At 43.0% G+C, this 18,250-nt stretch overlaps 1 protein-coding gene across 8 annotated transcripts in view; it reads left to right on the forward strand.

The window, feature by feature from the left end:
• The window catches only part of LOC127447167 (phospholipase D1-like), a 47,982-nt gene that overhangs the window by 21,906 nt on the left and 7,826 nt on the right, over positions 1-18,250 (forward strand). For 6 of the 8 annotated variants that reach the window (XR_007898347.1, XM_051708789.1, XM_051708788.1 and 3 more), the window contains 6 exons: positions 6,251-6,364; positions 15,106-15,216; positions 15,647-15,732; positions 15,837-15,950; positions 16,663-16,712; positions 16,994-17,128. Coding sequence is in view for 5 of the 8 variants with exons in the window: in XM_051708789.1 (XP_051564749.1) it covers positions 6,251-6,364; positions 15,106-15,216; positions 15,647-15,732; positions 15,837-15,950; positions 16,663-16,712; positions 16,994-17,128 (610 nt within the window). In the remaining 3 variants the exon portion in view is untranslated. The remainder of the gene's footprint in view (positions 1-6,250; positions 6,365-15,105; positions 15,217-15,646; positions 15,733-15,836; positions 15,951-16,662; positions 16,713-16,993; positions 17,129-18,250) is intronic. The other 2 variants (XR_007898349.1, XR_007898348.1) reach the window with 1 other exon arrangement.

Below are 18,250 nucleotides of genomic sequence, written 5' to 3' on the forward strand. Positions count from 1 at the left end.
TGAGATATTCTTCCAAAAATCTTTGTTTGTGTTCTGCAGAAGAAAGTCATACACATCTGTGTGAACTATTCCTTTAAATGAACCGTAACTGGGAACTCCACAAATCTTCTGAGGAATAAAAGCACAAACTCTGGGCAATAAAATGTTACTTTGTAACTAGTATAATGGAGAGTTACAAATAAATTACTATTTTTATGCCACATAATATATTGTTTATTATATGGCATTTATTCATATGTTCTTGAATGTCCAGAAAAATCAAAATTTTTAAATGTTAGAATGTGCACATTTACCACCTCCATTCAGAACCCAAATTCTTCGAACTATAGATCAGAGAGCATGCATGAACCCGGCCTCTCTCTAGTCTTTTTTGAAAAAGCATCTTTATTAGCTTGAGCTTAGCACCCCCTGCAGTTGCTCATTGTGTCCTGTTCTGAAAGGCATCAGCATTCAATGGCTGCCTGCTCTCTCAGCCTCCTTTTAGAGCAATTAGAGGCCTTTTTACTTTGATTGTTCGGTAATTGAATTGGTTTGAGGCCTGTATGATTTCCTTAGGATTATGCCAGTCATATTTCAGACTTGGCTACCGATCAGACACTCTGCTGGTGAATAATTAAAGGAGAGGAAGACAGGTGTGTGTGCGGCAGAGGAGGACAAACAAAAGGCAGTTGAATGCCACTGATGAGGTGTTTAGTGGAAATGAGAATTTACAGCTCAAAGACAGACTAGTCTCATTTATATTGTTTGCTGTTGATTAGGGAACGACGTTTACAACAAAGAAAGAAGTTAGCAAAATTCTGTCACTGATTTGTGTCAGAGACAATATAATATATATTAGAGGACTTTTCATTTCACACAGCTGAATTTTAGGTATTCAAGTTTACGATACAATACGATACAATACAATAAAATACAATACTACTTTATTTATCCCAGGAGGAAAATTGAGGCGTTACAGCAGCAGAGACATAGATACCGCAAAACAGAACAATAGCAATACAGTAAATGCAACATAATACAATAATAAATATTAAATAAATAAATAATCAAACACCATCATCATACTGCAGTAGTAATAATAATAGAATTTAAAAATGTAACTTGCAGAAATGTTATGTAAGCATGGCAAACATAACACACAATGTCATTCCATATATTATATATCCAACAACCTTGCTGCTCATAATAGTGCTAGTCAATGCATACAACCCAATATATTAAAAAGGTAAAATAATAATAATAATAATAATAATTATAATAATATATATATATATATATATATATATATATATATATATATATATATATATATATATATATATATATGTAGATAAATTCATAAAAATTTACACAGTATATGCACAATTAAAACAGTGTGCTTAATATGTTCAGTTCAGTTTACTGTTGTACATCATAATTGCTGCAGATATAAAGGACCTAAAGTAGCATTCTTTCTTACATCGAGGAGGCTAAATGTGCTCTTTTGTGCATCAACAATACTGTGTAATGGGTGAGAGGTGTTGTACATAATGGCTGAGAGCTTAGCCAGCATTCTTCTCTCCATCACCACCTCTAGGGGGTCAAGACTGATCCCCAAAACAGAACTGGCTTTTCTTATCAGTTTGTTCAGTCTGTTCAAGTCACCAGCCCTAATGCTGCTCCCCCAACACACAACAGCATAAAAGAGTACTGCTGCCACCACAGACTCATTGAAGGAATGGAGCATTACCCCCCGAACTCAGAAGATCTCAGCCTCCTCAAAAAATAGAGTCGGCTCTGGATTTTTTATATATAATGTCTGTGTTGGTGGCCCAGCTAAACTTATTGTCCAAGTGCACTCCAAAATATTTATAGGAGGTAACTATCTGAATGTCCTCCCCAGGAATACTGAAAGGAGACAGTGCTGGTTTTGCCTGCCTGAAATCAACAACTCTTTGGTTTTATTGGTGGTAAGCTGGAGGTGGTTCCGTTTACACCAGTCCACAAAGTTCTCCACCAGGCTCCTGTACTCCTCATTCTTTCCTTCACTAATACACCCCATGATCACAGAGTCATCAGAACATTTCTGGAGGTGGCATGCCTCCGTGTTATATTTGAAATCAGAGGTGAAAAAAGTGAATAGAAATGGTGCCAAAACAGTCTCCTGTGGCACACCTGCATTGCTGACTGTCAAATCTGAAATACAGTTCTGTAGACGCACACTGCGGTCTGCATGTCAGATAGTCCGTAATCCATCTTGCAGTAGGTACATCTACATGTGCTGTCCTTAACTTATCTTGAAGTAAGCGTGGCTGTATAGAATTAAAAGCACTCGAGAAATCAAAGAACATAAATCTCACCATATTCCTTGGCTTCACCAAATATAGATAAGCCTTGTGTAGATGATGGCATCCTCCACTCCCACTTGTGACTGGTAGGCAAACTGCAGGGGATCCAATAAAGTTCCAACCTGGGATTTAAGGTGGGGCAAGACTATCCTCTCCAGTGTCTTCATCATATGCAATGTCAACGCCACTAGTCTGAAGTCATTCATATCTTCACAGTTCCCAATTTTTTGGCACTGGCACCACACAGGAAGTCTTCCAGAGGACCGGAACCTTTCCCAGACTCAAGCTCATATTAAACATCCGCAGCACCACTCCGCTCAGCTGTTCTGCACATACCTTAAGGACCCTTGAGCTTATGCAATCAGGGCCGGCTGCCTTCCCAGCATGGAGCCTCCTCAATTCCCTCTCCACCTGGTCAGTTGTAATGTACAGGCCATATGGAGAGTGGGGAGTGGGGGTATGAATGGATTGTATTGGTAAATGTGATGGCAATATTTGAGGGGTGCTGGAGGTGGCACTGCTAGTGGAATAGTTGATGGTAACAGAGTGGTTGGTACAGAGTCAGTAGATGGATCAGAGCTGAACCAATTAAAAAAACATATTCAGCTCATTGGCTCTGTCCAGACCCTGTTCTCGATGCTGGCTGCTTAACATCTTATATCCAGAAATCTTTCTCATTCCATTCCACACCTCTCTCACATTGTTGTTCTGAAGGCTGTCCTCTAGTTTTTTCCTATATGCCTCCTATCCCTCTTTAACTCTCATCTTCAGCTCCCTCTGCACCCTTCTCTGTGCCTCCTTATCACCTGCTCTAAAGGCTGATTTCTTCTCATTCAAGAGGGCCTTAAGTTCACTGGTGACCCATGGCTTGTTATTTGGGAAGTAGCGCACAGTCTTTGTTGACAAAACACTGTCCACACAGAAGTTTATGTACCCTGTGACACATTGAGTGAGCTCATCAATATTATCTCCATGAATATCACAGAGAACATTCCAGTCCGTAATTCTAAAACAGTCCCTTAATGCATCATACGCCTCATTCGACCATTTCCTCACTGTTCTGGTCATAATTGGCTGTTGCTGAACAAGTGGCTTATATCTACATAGCAAGTGAACCAAATTATGATCAGATTTGCCAAGCGGTGGGAGTGGAGAGGCACTGTATGCATCACTGAGATTGGCATATAAAAGGTCCAAAGTTTATTGTCTCTGGTTTGACATTTTATAAACTGGGTAAAAGTTGGCAGAACAGATGCAAGCGAAACGTGATTAAAATCCCCCGTTATTAGGAAAAGTGCTTGTGGATGCAAGGTCTGTAGTCCAGCTGCGTGGTTATGAATAACACCACACACTAAGGCTGCATCGGCTGTAGGTGGTACATACACTGCAGTAACAATCACATGCGAAAATTCCCTAGGTAGATAGTATGGCCGCAGGCTTGCCGTTAACAGTTCAATGTCCACTGTACAAAGTTGTTTTTTGACCGTGATGTGCCCTGGATTACACCATTTATTGTTCACAAACACTGCCAGTCCCCCTCCTCTCCTCTTACCACTTTCTTTAGGTTTCCAATCTGCCCGCACAATTTGAAAGCCTTTAATTGCCACGTTGTCTCTGGGGTCAGTCCATTCAGCCATGTCTCTGTGAAACACACGATACTGCACTCGCGATATTACCACTGACTCTTCATCAGCGTCGTGAAATCTTCCATCTTATTAGCGAGGAATCTTACGTTTCCAGTAATAACTGAAGGCAGAGTGGGTTTAAACTTCCTTCTCTGCTTCTGATGTTGGCACTTCTGTGGCTATGCAGCCCCATATGCAGCAGGGTGCAATGCGTTATGTGTTGTGACACATTCCTCCCATCACCATCATTAAAATTTTCTGTGAGTTGTGCCACAGTAGACCCTCTGTCGGTTTCTGATCAGACGGGATAGCCTTCATTGCCCTCGTGTATCGAACACCCTGTCGCTGGTTTGTGGTTTGTCCCTCCTCGGACCACTTTTGGTAGGTACTCACCACTGCTGAATGGGAGCACCCCACAAGCCTTGCCATTTCAGAGATGCTCTGACCCAGTCATCTGGCCATAACAATTTGGTCGCTCAGGTCTTTATTCCCGCCCATTTCTACTGATTGTTCGCTTCCATCTAATCTACCCAGACCTTGACATGTGGCCTTGTTAGGAGATGATCAACGTTATTCGCTTCACCTGTGATTGTTTTGGTTGATCTGTGTATGTGGAAATTATTTTAATATTAATATTATTTTAATAGGCTACTAAGGTACAGTGTGTCTTAATATATTCTTATTAAGATATATCTTAATATCCTTATACTATATTTAAAATAAAAATAATTATACTTAAAACAAATTATACTTAAATCTAAAACAGATTGTTTGGTTGTTTTGCTGCAACACACATTATTATAATTCATTAAGTATACATATTTTATCCCAAGGATAAAATCTTATTTTAATTTTAAGAATATTTTATATTTTACTTTTAAAAAGATTAACAAAATAATATTTATTAAAATAATTGTAACAGTATTTATAAATATAAATAATTAATAAAATAATTGCATTTAAATAAAATATTGTTTGTAATAATAAATTTATATATCTGTGATAAACTTATTATTAGCTGCCATATAGGCCTATATCAAACAGAAGTAGAACTGGTATCTGTTCCCCACTCTCCTACCACATGATCAGTTTTAAACTGACCCCATAAGTTTTGATCCTGAAATAGAAATAAATTAGTTTAATAAATTAGTTTTTTTTTTTTTTTTTTTAACTGGTGATTCAGACATGTGATTCACTATCAAGGTCACTAGGGTTATGAGTATTACTTGGGCAACTGCCAACAGCCCATGAGCAGAGTTAATGTTAGTTCTCCCTCATCAGGGCTCAATGGATTTTAATCAACACATTATGCCAGTTGTTAATTGTCTGAGAACCATCTGTTTATAACCACACAGTCCAGATTACCACTTGCCCACAGTGTAAGCTGACATGGCATACAGCTCGCTAATTTGCACTGCGAGCACTTCCTTCAAATGGGGTGAAAACGTCAGGCAAAATAATACTTCAGAAGAAACTCCATCTTAACAGAACAAATCACATTTTTTATTTGATTTGAAAAGGTCAAGGTCATGTTTAGCTTTGTTTTAAGAAAAACGTTTGGAATAAAACAAATTAGATGAAAAGAATGGGATTGTTCACCCAAAAATTAAAGTTCTGTCATAATTTACTGACCCATATGTTGTTCCATACCCGTATAGCTTTCTTTCTTCTGCAGAACACAAAAAGAGATGTTAGGCAGAATGTTTAATTTCCATACAATGAAAGTAAATGGTGACTGAGGCTAACATTGTACCTAAAATCTCTTTTTATGTTCCACAGAAGAATTAAACACCCTTAAGAAAGTTGAATCAAAAACAAAAATAGTACAACAAAATAGCATGGAAAACAAAAAAGATAAAAACCATTGTTGCCTCCATATGCAGATAATTGGTGGAGGGTGGCAACACAGTTTCCTTTGTTTCCTGGGAAACAAAGCTTGTCTCATGTTCAAACGACCTTTGAACCATGTGCTGGGCCCAGTTGAAAACAGTCTGAGTATAGTCTAGTTAGGACAATAGCCATTAAAACCTTAGTTACAGAAAACCTTCATATACACATGGCCATCAATTTACTGTAATCAGCACCACTGTCTAAGACTGAACGAATGAAAAGAGACTTTTATTCAGCCTGAAACAAGTCCGCCATCTCTGGGGAGTGGAGGTACGAAGAAGGGGTCGATGGTCAGCCCAACAGGCTATCTAGATGTGGCACAGTAATTAGCGCTCTTTAGGGGTGTGATTTTGGAGTCAATGACGGGCGTACTCTCTGATCCCAATCAACTCTCCTTTTATCTGCTAGTTGGTGAAAAAGCGGTCGGGGGCGACGTGCTACCCCTGCCTCATGCCCAAGTCTATCTCTGCACCCTTGGTGCCAGCTGAGTATGAAGGCAAATCCACACAGGCTAACATACAGGTGAGATAGCACAACACCAAACCATTTGGGTTCCTCTTTTGAACTTTACAATATTGTCAGAGTTACGCACTTGCGTTTGGGAAGTTGGTGCATAAAGTGTCTGTGGACATTTGTTTTATCAACATCAACTAGGTTAAAATGTACATGAATATATAAGAGAAAGTTTTTCTCTATTTTATTCACAGTTTGGTGTTCATTAGTTCATTTGAAATGATTCAGCAATTTGTAACAAATAAATGTTTTCCAGAGGTCTCTCCGTTCTACCGACCAGCTGTGCCTCACAGTTCCCCAGTCTCGTTTGAAGTGCATGAGTGACCGTGCTTTTTCTTTTGCGGCGTCAAAATTATGGAATGATTTGCCTTTGTTTGTCAAATCCACTACCTCTATTGATGCCTTTAAGAGCGGTTTTAAGACCTGTTTATTCTCACTGGCTTTTAAATACGTATTTTAATACTGTCTTATTGTGATAATTGTTTTTAGTCTGTTTTATTTTTTATGCAATATTTATTTTATCTCTGTACAGCACTTTGGTCTACTTTAGTGGTTTTGAAAGTGCAGAGTTTTTCATGGAAAGGTATGCAAAAATTATCCTACTTCCTGAACGATATTAATTAAATAAGTGCCCTGAGATAGCTAACCGGTCTCTGTGACAACTCTAGACTTTGTAAACAGCAAACTAAAATGTGTCCGCAGTCCACGGACAATGACGTTTTCTACCTGTCAATCATTTTGCGCATTCTCATAGTATTGTAATTGCAGCGAATTATTGAGACCATGTTGTTCATAACAGTTGTCAGTTGAGGGAGCTATTTTATTACTGTTGTTTTTACAACCGTTTCTGCTCTTAATAAAGCTCATTTTGGTATCTTTGTAGTTTGGGGTTTTGGAAAGAGGGGGTGTGGCTAATTGAACGGCTCAGTCTCATGGAAGTAGAATGGTTGAAATCGCTTACAGCACCTTTAATATGCTTTTAATTGCTAAATATATAACATGGTTCCTACACGTATCATGGCAGGTCCGAGGTGAAATGTCCACTATGTGGCGCTAAATTAAAGCAAGTTAAATTTTTTCCCAAAAATTGGATTTTAAAAGGTGCACTCAGTAACTTTTGTCTTTGTGTCATCTTGGACTTACACTGACACCTAGCGGCTTGGATGCAGCATAATTTAAAATCAATAGTTTTCAGTTTCAGATGCCATTGAAGAAATTTAGTATTCACAGTCAGCCATGATTACTTTAATTAATGAGTGAAAGTCTCAAATAACAGGATGGTTAGTGAGATCAAGAGAGTAGTATTCGGCTGGTCATGTGATTCTGACATGGCTGCCCCCATGTGCGGACTCTCTCCATGTAGAATAAAACAGCTTTTATAAGGTAACTGATATGACTGGAGTCTTCATTTTAATGAGCGTGGTCATGATTTCTTACATATATTGAGTTAAAAATTACTTTTTACTTTTTACTTTTAGGAGGAAAAAATAAAATTCACCTTTAAGGTTAATGCTTCGAGATTTAAATCAACAAAACCATCCTCCCTACCTTAAACCTTAAACCTGAACCTAACCGATAGTGTCATAGAAAGCAAAGTGTGACATACAAATGGGTACTATGGCTGTTTATGACTTTATAAATTATATAATATCTAAATATATTTTTCACTCTGTTACTCACACACAGCTGTGTTATGATATTGAAACACTTTTACTCTAACATCATTTGAAAAACATCCTGGTTACTTGCGTAACCTCTGTTCCCTGATGGAGGGAACGAGATGTTGTGTCGATGTAGTGACACTAGGGGTCACTCTTGGGAGCCCGAGACACCTCTGGTCTTTGATAAAAGGCCAATGAAAATTGGCGAGTGGTATTTGCATACCACTCTCCCCGGCATACGGGTATAAAAGGAGCTGGTATGCAACCACTCATTCAGGTTTTGTGCTGAGGAGCCGAGACAAGGTCCCGGCCATTTCAGTGGGTAGTTCAGTGTTGTGGCAGGAGGGACATAACGTCTCGTTCCCACCATCAGGGAACGGAGGTTACGCAAGTAACCAGGATGTTCCCTATCTGTCACTCACTTGACGTTATGTCAATGTAGTGACACTAGGGGTCCCTATACGAAACACCACAACTGGCTGAACTGTGTTACGTGAACTGGCGGTGTGTGACAGGCAGACCACTATGTGCCTCGTAGCCAGCGCACCAGGCTGACACGTAACCTCCCCCAACGCTGTTTTGAGTGTTGAACGGGCCTTCGGGGACAAGTCAACTGCCCAAAAGATAGAGACAGGCTAGCCCAGTCGTGGCCTCTTATCCTCTTTTTTTCCTCTCCCCCCCAAAAAAAGGAATTAACTGACTGGAGCCACCAGATCTACGTCAGGGGGTGTCCCTCCCAAGGGGAAGACACCACGGAGACCACACTCCTCCCGGGCGGGGGTATTTAAGTGGAAATACATCACATGGTCTTGCCGAGATTTGTCGGAAGTATGTCATGTGGAGAAGTCCCATGGTAGGTCCTACCCTGCGGGGGATGAGTTTCTACAAGCATGGTGACTGGGGCAGAGGGGCCTCTGCCCAAAGAAGACGCAGTTTACCAACAGGGAAACGAATTAGCAGAAGATATACGTCACATGGGGTTACCTATGGGGAACCACCACATGCGGAGCACCTACCCCAGTACATGGCTTAATTAGCATGTGTACTGAGCCGGCAGCGAGTTTCTCCGCATACTCGTCTGCCACAGGGCTCAGAGGAAATCAACCAGGGAACACAGTTTGTGAACACTACTGGGAGTCAATGGTGCACGTCTTCAGCTCAGGAGAGGTGAAAGGCACTATGCACAAGCAATACACCTGGCCAGCTGTCCCGGACATACCTGCTTGTGCGTGCCAGTACACGGGACGAAACCGGTTCCACCCTGAGATTGTAGAACCTCTCAAAGGTGTTGGGTGTTGCCCAGCCCGCTGCTCTGCAAATGTCTGTTAGAGAGGCACCACTGGTCAAGGCCCAGGAGGCCGCTACACCCCTGGTAGAATGGGCTCGGAGGCATGGGCGTGTTAAGCCATTGTTATGGCATCAATGAGCCAGTGGGCGATCCTCTGCTTGGAGACAGCGCTTCCTTTCCGCTGTCCACCAAAGCAGACAAAGAGCTGCTTAGAGACTCTAAAGCTCTGCGTGTGATCCAAATAGATGTGTAAAGCGCGCACCGGACACAGCAACGTCAGGGCTGGGTCTGCCTCCTCCTGGGGCAGCACTTGCAGGTTCACCACCTGGTCCCTAAAAGGGGTCGTGGGAACCTTGGGCACATAGCCTGGTCGGGGTCTCAGGATCACATGAGAGTAGCCCGGACCGAACTCCAGGTACGTTTTGCTGACAGAGAACGCTTGCAGGTCTCCTACCCTCTTGATGGAAGTGAGCGTGGTCAGGAGGGCAGTCTTCAAAGAGAGTGCCTTAAACTCAGCTGACTGCAAGGGCTCAAAGGGGGCTTTCCGTAGACCCTGAAGAACTACAAAGAGGTCCCATGAGGGAACGAGGTGCGGTCTGAAGGGATTCAACCTCCTGGCGCCTCTCAGGAACCTGATGATCAGGTCGTGCTTCCCTAAGGACTTACCATCCACTGTGTCATGGTGTGCTGCTTTAGCGGCTACATACACCTTCAAGGTGGAGGGGGACAGCCGCCCTTCCAACCTCTCCTGCAGGAAGGAAAGCACTGATCTGACTGCGCATCTCTGGGGGTCTTCGTGTCGGGAAGAACACCACTTATCGAACAGACACCACTTAAAGGCATACAGGCGCCTCATAGAGGGGGCCCTAGCCTGAGTGATCATGTCTACCACCGCGGGTGGTAGGCCGCTTAAGTCTTCCGCGTCCCGTCCAGGGGCCAAACATGGAGATTCCAGAGGTCTGGTCGCGGGTGCCAGATGGTGCCCCATCCCTGAGAAAGAAGTCTGGGTGGGCCAGTGGGGTGCTACCAGGACAACCTGCTCCTCGTCCTCCCTGACCTTGCACAGGGTCTGTGCAAGTAGGCTCACTGGGGGAAATGCATATTTGCGAAGTCCAGGGGGCCAGCTGTGTGCCAGCGCGTCTATACCGAGAGGTGCCTCGGACAGGGCGTACCAGAGCAGGCAGTGCGAGGATTCTTGGGAGGCGAACAGGTCTGCCTGTGCCTGCCCGAATTGACTCCAAATCAGCTGGACCACCTGAGGGTGGAGTCTCCACTCTCCCCTGAGTGTAACCTGCCATGACAGCACGTCCGCTGCAGTGTTGAGGTTGCCTGGGATGTGAGTGGCTCGCTGCGACTTGAGGTGCTGCTGACTCCAGAGGAGAAGACGGCTGGTGAGTTGTGACATACAATGGGAGCGCAGTCCGCCTTGATGGTTGACATATGCTACCGTTGCCGTTTTGTCTGTCCGAACTAACACATGCTTGCCCTGGATCAACGGCCGAAACCTCCGCAGGGCGAGCAGAATTGCCAGCAACTCGAGGCAGTTGATGTGCCAACGCAGCCGCGGGCCCGTCCATGAGCCGGCGGCTGCGTGCCCATTGCATACAGAGCCCCAGCCCGTTTTGGAGGCATCTGTCATAACCACGTCGTGCCTGGAGACCTGCTCTAGGGGAATGCCTGCTCGTAGAAATGTGAGGTCGGTCCAAGGGCTGAAGAGGTGGTGACAGATCGGCGTGATGGCCACGCGATGTGTCCCGCGGCGCCCTGCCCATCTCGGGACTCGAGTCTGAAGCCAGTGCTGATGCGGTCTCATATGCATCAACCCGAGCGGAGTGGCCACGGCCGTGCACACCGGGTATGTGACCCAGGGTACAAGGAAACCGCTCTTGCTGAACTCTTGGGTACCGCAGCCACTTGGGCATGCGGCGCAATTAAATGCAAAGGTAACAAAAGATTCTCCTCCCGGCCCTCCACCGGGGGATGGAGTGGTCTGCTTACCAGCTCCAGAGCAGTGGGTTTCCTCGTCCCTGGGTCGCCCGTCTCGGGCACTTCGAAACCTTTCACGGGTTCTTGGCGGCTGTGAGACGGGTGGCATCTGCTTCCTGTGGTGGGCTCCATGCCAGGGCCGGGCCGCAAGGGCAGGTGCAGTCACCGCAGGGGGATGCCCTTGGCGACGAGCAGACGGGGTGCGGGTTCTTGAGCCGTGCCTGGGCAGGACATGCCGGATAACCTCCGACTGCTGCTTCACCGCTGAGAACTGCTGGGCAAAGTCCTTGACGGTGTCGCCGGACTGGCCAACCTGGGAAATGGAGGCAGCAAGGAACCGTGCCTTGTCGGCCCCTCCCATCTCGACCAGCTTGAGCCAAAGGTGGCGCTCCTGGACCACCAAGGTGGACATCGCCCGCCTGAGAGACTGCGCCGTGACCTTCGTCGCCCGGAGAGCGAGGTTGGTCGCCGAGCGCAGCTCCTGTATCAATCCCGGGGCGGAACTACCCTCGTGCAGTTCCTTTAGTGCCTTGATTTGGTGGACATGCAGGAGAGCCATGGTGTGCAGGGCGGAGGCGGCTTGTCCAGCGGCACCGTAGGCTTTGGCCATCAGGGACGACGTAAACCTACAGGCCTTGGACGGGAGCTTTGGGCACCCGTGCCAGGTGGCAGCGCTCTGCTGGCATAGGTGCACCACGAGCTCCTTATCCACCGGGGGATTGACGAATAGCCCTTAGCCGCCCCACCATCAAGGGTAGTGAGGGCGGGGGAGCTGAAAGATCGGGACCAGGCAGTAAAAGGTGCCTTCCACGACCTTGTCAGCTCCTCATGCACTTCCGGGAAGAAAGGAATGGGGGGCGGGGCGTGGCTGTGAGCGGCGCCGTGAACCCAGGAACCAATCATCAAGCCGCTAGGGTTCAGGGGAGAGTGGAGGGTTCCACTCTAGCCCGATGCTCGCGGCTGCCTGGGAAAGCATGTCCGTCATCTCCACGTCAGCCTGTGACTGGTCGACTGCACCCGAAGGGAGGAGCCCAGCTGAGGCTTCCGCGTCCAACTGGATGAGCCTGCTCTCCGATGCTGCACTCGAGAGCTCATCACCTTCACGGGCTCCGAATAAGAGGTCGAACTCGCTGTGAGACGAGCTGGCGGACTCATCCGGAAGCCCGATCGGGGCAGACGAGCATGCTGGGGAATGGGAGATCCGTGGGGGGATACCCGGCGGAGGTGGTCCCATTGGGGTCCCCAAATCGCCCCCAGTGCTAGCCGCGCTGGCCTCATACCCGTGGGTAGAAGGACCGAGGCGGGGAGCCTCTGTGGTAGCTTGCTTTCTTACAAAGGTAAGCCGCTACCACATCGTTGCCATGGACATGTTCTTGCAATGAGTACATGACCCATCCACGAACGCTGTCTCCGAGTGAGCAGCACCCAGACACGAAAGACAGTGATCGTGGCCGTCAGAGGGTGGGAGATAATTAGCGCAACCAGGAATAACACACAAACAGAAAGGCATCTTTAAAAAGACGTGTCTTTAAAAAGACGTTCCGTGTGTCCACTCTTTTAGAGAAATAAACTCTTTTAGATAAATATACTCTTTTATTTCTGCCAAAGCGCCCAGGCGCATTCTCTGCAGTGCACCAGTGCAGAGGGGGGAGAAGCCGCTGAAATACACCGTCAGATCCAGCAGAGGTGAATGAACAGCCGTGGGAATTCAGCTCAGTGAACATCGACCGTTCGGCTCGGAAGAGAAAATCTGAATGAGTGGTTGCATACCAGCTCCTTTTATACCCGTATGTCCGGGGGAGTGGTATGCAAATACCACTCACCAATTTACATCGGCCTTTTATCAATGACCAGAGGTGTCTCGGGCTCCCAAAAGTGACCCCTAGTGTCACTACATCTACACAACGTCGAGTGAGTGACAGATAGGGAACTATACATTTTAATACTTGTATTACAGACCCACCTACATTTACAGTTATTTAACGTCTGTGGTAGAAAAAAATAACAATAATAATTTCAGGGATCCAAACACCTCACCTTTCGGAGAAATTTGCCGTTTTGAAACCACAATCAGTCACTTTTGTGATTGTGAAGAACAATGATTAACGTGCAAAAGTGACTGATATTTATACATGTTATGGTTCTTTCACATGACTCGCGTCAGCACTGCAGAATACATTGAAGTCTATGAAGTGACGTCAATTTACACCAAAGTATTTTTCACACACACGTTTTTGCTTCACCAAAAATGTCTTTGAGAGTATTAAGCAACAAGAAATATTTAAAAACTGTCCATATTTGTGAAGAAACATTGAATGTCTCATAATTTCTTTTAATTAAATATTACCTTATCGTTTATGAATATCAGAGACCCCAGTCTCCAAGAAAACGCTTAGACCTAAACATAAATGAGTCCTTTTATTACTTTATGCTATCAAAGCAACTGCAAGCTTTTTTGTCTCTTCCAAATACATGTTTTCAATGTTTATTGTGCACACCTCCCACTTTTTTAAGTGGCAAACTCGTAAAATCGCCCCTCTGTGCTTTCTGCAACTCTTGTCATGTGGAGGGCAATGCGGCGCTTGACGCTGGTGTTGAACGGAGCGTTGACGCCTCGACTCGACTCATGTGAAATGCGCTTTACAATGACAAAAGAACATTATTGAAACTCAAAATTATTATTATTTGTCTATTACTGTGGTCTTTTCTAATAAAAGCCATGCTCAGCAGTTTAAATAGGCTACTGTAGGAAAATGATTCCATAGATCTGCTTTGTGTTTATAATTTTTATACTGAAGTCAGTAGATTTGTAGCCATGCAAGTTTTAATAAAGGAGAAGGTAAGGACCTTACTGAAACTCACTATTATTAGACTATTATTGTTGTCTTTTTGGATGAAAAATAATACTCAGACTGAAGGAAGACTATAGATCTGCTTTCTTCTTTTAATGCTTAAACACTAAAAAGTCTCTTGGTAGATTTCAGTCTTGAATGACTCAAAAAAATGATTCACTGACTCACACATAGCACATAAGACGCTCATTTGTTGCCACCTAGTGACATTTCCAGAAGGGGTCGCTGAACTAATCAGTTAATAAAATTGAACAAATTTGTGAAACAGAAGCAAGCCTCACCAAAATACTTTTTATTTTGCAGCTAATTCTGCGCAACTGTAAACTTGAATAAACTTGAATCACTAAAATAACTGGAATTGGTGCTTTTAGCTTAATCTTTAAAAGAAATATCCCCAGAAAAAATGTTTGTGGACCAGTGAATGTCTCACCTTTTTCGCCCCTCATGAGTTTGCATCCCTGTAATTTGTTGTGGCATTGCAAGATTAAATCTACAAATTAGAAAAGAAGCAAATTTGATATTTTTTCACTACCCATTTAGCGCTTTTGCCACCTGTGACCTCACACAGCGTAGCCTACCTATGTGACTTGTTTTTTTTGTTTTTTTTTGCATAGCCGAATTTCAAACATTACAAGTAAACACGTTACTAAGACAGACAGAAAACATGGACAAGTTCTTGAAAAGGAAAAATATTGACGATGGTTAGCCTATGTGGGATAGTGGTGTGCTGTAGAATTTTTTAGTCGTAAAAAGTGTGCCATGGCAGAAAAAGGTTGGGAAACACTGCTTTAAGACCAGGTTGCTCTCACTTAATTTTTCAAGAATAGTTTCAGAATAGGTACAATACAATAGGAAAAATCCAAAGAACAGCAATTTGCTGCAATAAGTTGTTAGAAATATGTGTTGTGTGACAATGAAATCATATATTGTGATGTTTCTTCTTTTCCCAAACATAAAAACAAGGTTTTGAGGTCTGTGTGCCAGTGGTCTATAGGCTCAAAGGTCCACGAGGAGTCAATTCATTTAGCCTATATATCAGCCATCCAGAACAGCAAACATTTCATCTACATAGAGGTACAATACATCTGCATACTAATGACTCATACAGAGCACTTTTTGTTTTTTTGTTTTTGAGTAACAACTGGATATAATGTGTATTAAATGGATAGTTCACCCAAAAATCTAAATTCTGTTATCATTTACTCACCCTAATGTTGTTCCAAACCTGTATGACTTTCTTCTGTGGAACACAAAAGTAACTGTTAGGCAGAATGACAGCCTCATTCACCATTCATTTTCATTGTGTGGAAATAAATTAAATGAAAGTGAATGGTGACTGAGACTGCCAGTTCCTAACATTGTGCCTAACATTTATGGTGAACAAAATGGCTGTACTGGTCCACTATCTAGACCAGCAACAGACCATCACTAACCATCATCAACTAGCTTGAACCAGCATGGAAATTCATTCTCAAAACTGAATCTCTTTCTCTCTTTCTCTCAGAACCAGTTCTTCATCAGTTGTGCTGACAAAACCATTCACAACAGCATTGGAGATGCACTCACAGAGAGAATCCTGCGAGCATACAGGTGCAGCCATAACTATACATACATGTATACAAACATGAAAAAAAAAAAAACATAATTGGCCAGACCTAACTCCATTTCATTTCATATCAATGGCTCGGCCACAGGGAGAAGAAGAAGTTTCGGGTCTATGTAGTGATGCCTCTGTTGCCTGGCTTTGAAGGTGACATTTCGTCAGGGGGAGGCCAAGCCATCAAAGCAATCATGTACTTTAATTACAGGTAATAAAGCTCCAAACTTGTGTCTTCCATAATCACCAAATTGCCACAATTAAGGCAAAAAATTCAGCAAATTACACGTGTGTAATGTGAAAACAACAGATCCTGCTCCTCACAGGCTACAAAGAGACGATTACAGTCCCAGATTGGAGTCTCAACACTTGGTTAGACAGGATGAACAGAAAGGGTGCTGTGGTTACTGGAGTTCAGGGAGGGATGCGATTGGCGATGTGAAAGGAAATTAAAGGGATAGTTACATCAAAAATGAAAATTATTTTAACATTTACTCACTGTAATTTTGTTCTAAACCCGTATGCAGTTATTTGTTCTTTGGAACACAGTAGGACACTTTTGAAGAAACTTTACATTGATCTTTTCCATGCAACAATAGTTCATAGTGACCACATCTGTCAAGCTCCACAAAGGAAAAAAGCACTTTAAAAGCACCATAAAAGTCGCTCATACTATTCCAAGTCTTCTGAAGCCACACAAGAACAAATTATGTTTGATTGTTATTGTTGTTGTTTGGAAAATATCTATGTGAAAATACTTAAAAAATGTCATTTTGTGTTTCATGGGGAAAATAACAGCATATGGGTATGGAAAGACATGAGGGAGAGTAAATAATGACAGATTTTCATTTTGGGGTAAACTATTCCTTTAAGACTCATGATTGGTGAAAAAAGACAATGAAACCTCTCTTTCTCCATTACAGGACAATGTGCCGAGGGGAGCACTCAATTATAGAGAGGCTCAAATGTGTGAGTAAGTAGACTAGTGTGTGTTGAACAAGTACAGTATACACATATAAATCTACACTATAGATGTCACATTTGCAAAGACTGTGTCAATCTCTACAACAGGAACAGCAGTTATGAAGTGGTATGGCTAAATTCCATGCTGATTGCACACTTTTCATTGCAATTAACTGTAGCTCCTGAATAATAAAGATAAATTGTCTGTTTTTCAGAATGTGACAAAAACGAATGAAGTATGTGATGTGTGTATGTATGTGTAAATGTACATATTTGTGTTTGTCTGTGCAGTGGCAGATTCCTGGATCAAATATATCTCATTCTGCGGTCTTCGCACGCATGCTGACCTGGATGGCCGCCTGGTCACTGAACTAATTTACGTGCACAGCAAGCTCATGATCGTGGATGACTGCACTGTCATCACTGGTAAGCAACACTGCCAACAAACGTCACGTATACAAAATAAGTCTGTTTTATTCTCAGGAAATTGTGCCATTTGTGCCATAATAATTTCGGAGTGACTATTTGCACCCAGGTATAAATAACACCTGCTACACAGTGTGGCTATTTGCACCCCAATAGTCTATTGGAAACATAGAAATTTAAGACAAACTGCACTGTGAGGGTCGCTTCAGGGGTGTGGTGTGTAACCCCAATGAGACTGTGCCCTTTTGACCCGGGTTCAATTCTGTGTTTGTCTCACTCCTTGTCCAATTCTGTTTCTTGTCTCCTCTCTTTATATTTTCTTTAATACTACTTGTAATAATACATAAAAATGAATATAAAGGTAGTTTTACTATAACAATGTTTTTTGGCGGAAACCATAGATTTGATGCAATTAACAAAGGTGTTACTACAGAAATGTGGTGTTTATTTAGTAACCATGTTTAATTTTGTGCTTACTATGATTTTACTACAAACTACCATGGTGATATTATGGTTAATGTATTAAAACCATAGTTCATTTTTGTAAAGGAAGTTTAGGGTTAAGGGATGTGGTTGGTGTAGTGTGTCTGTAAAACTCTAAAAAAAATAAAATAGATACACTGCAGTGATTCCCCCTATACTGTTAATTAGGGGTGCAAATAGTATCGGCCACTATTTGCACTGGGGTGCAAACAGCATCTACCATTATTTGTACCAGGGTTGCGGTGCAAATAATATTTTCACTAGGGTGTAAATAACATTTACCTTTATTTGCAGCAGAGTGCAAATTGCATCTGTGTTTTAGGGTGTTTTTTTCATCGATTCATTTGAAAAGGTTACTGCTGAGCTTTCAAGAAACAATTTTTTCCAACCTCAGTCCCATAGGACCACCATAAGCATAACGACTAATATTAAGAAAGTGGTCAACAGATGGGTTTTTTCTTTTAATAGCTGATTCTTAAACTTACGACGGCATTTTAGTGCCACGCCAAAAATAAATCAATCAAAATAAATCTAAGATTTTGAGAATAAAGTCATAGTATTATGAGAATAAATTTGTTTTATTCTCATAGCCTGTCGAGAATAAAATGTTTTAAGAATAATCTCACGAGAATAATTTTC

This window comes from Myxocyprinus asiaticus, chromosome 10, assembly GCF_019703515.2.
Source record: "Myxocyprinus asiaticus isolate MX2 ecotype Aquarium Trade chromosome 10, UBuf_Myxa_2, whole genome shotgun sequence".
NCBI lineage: Eukaryota > Metazoa > Chordata > Actinopteri > Cypriniformes > Catostomidae > Myxocyprinus > Myxocyprinus asiaticus.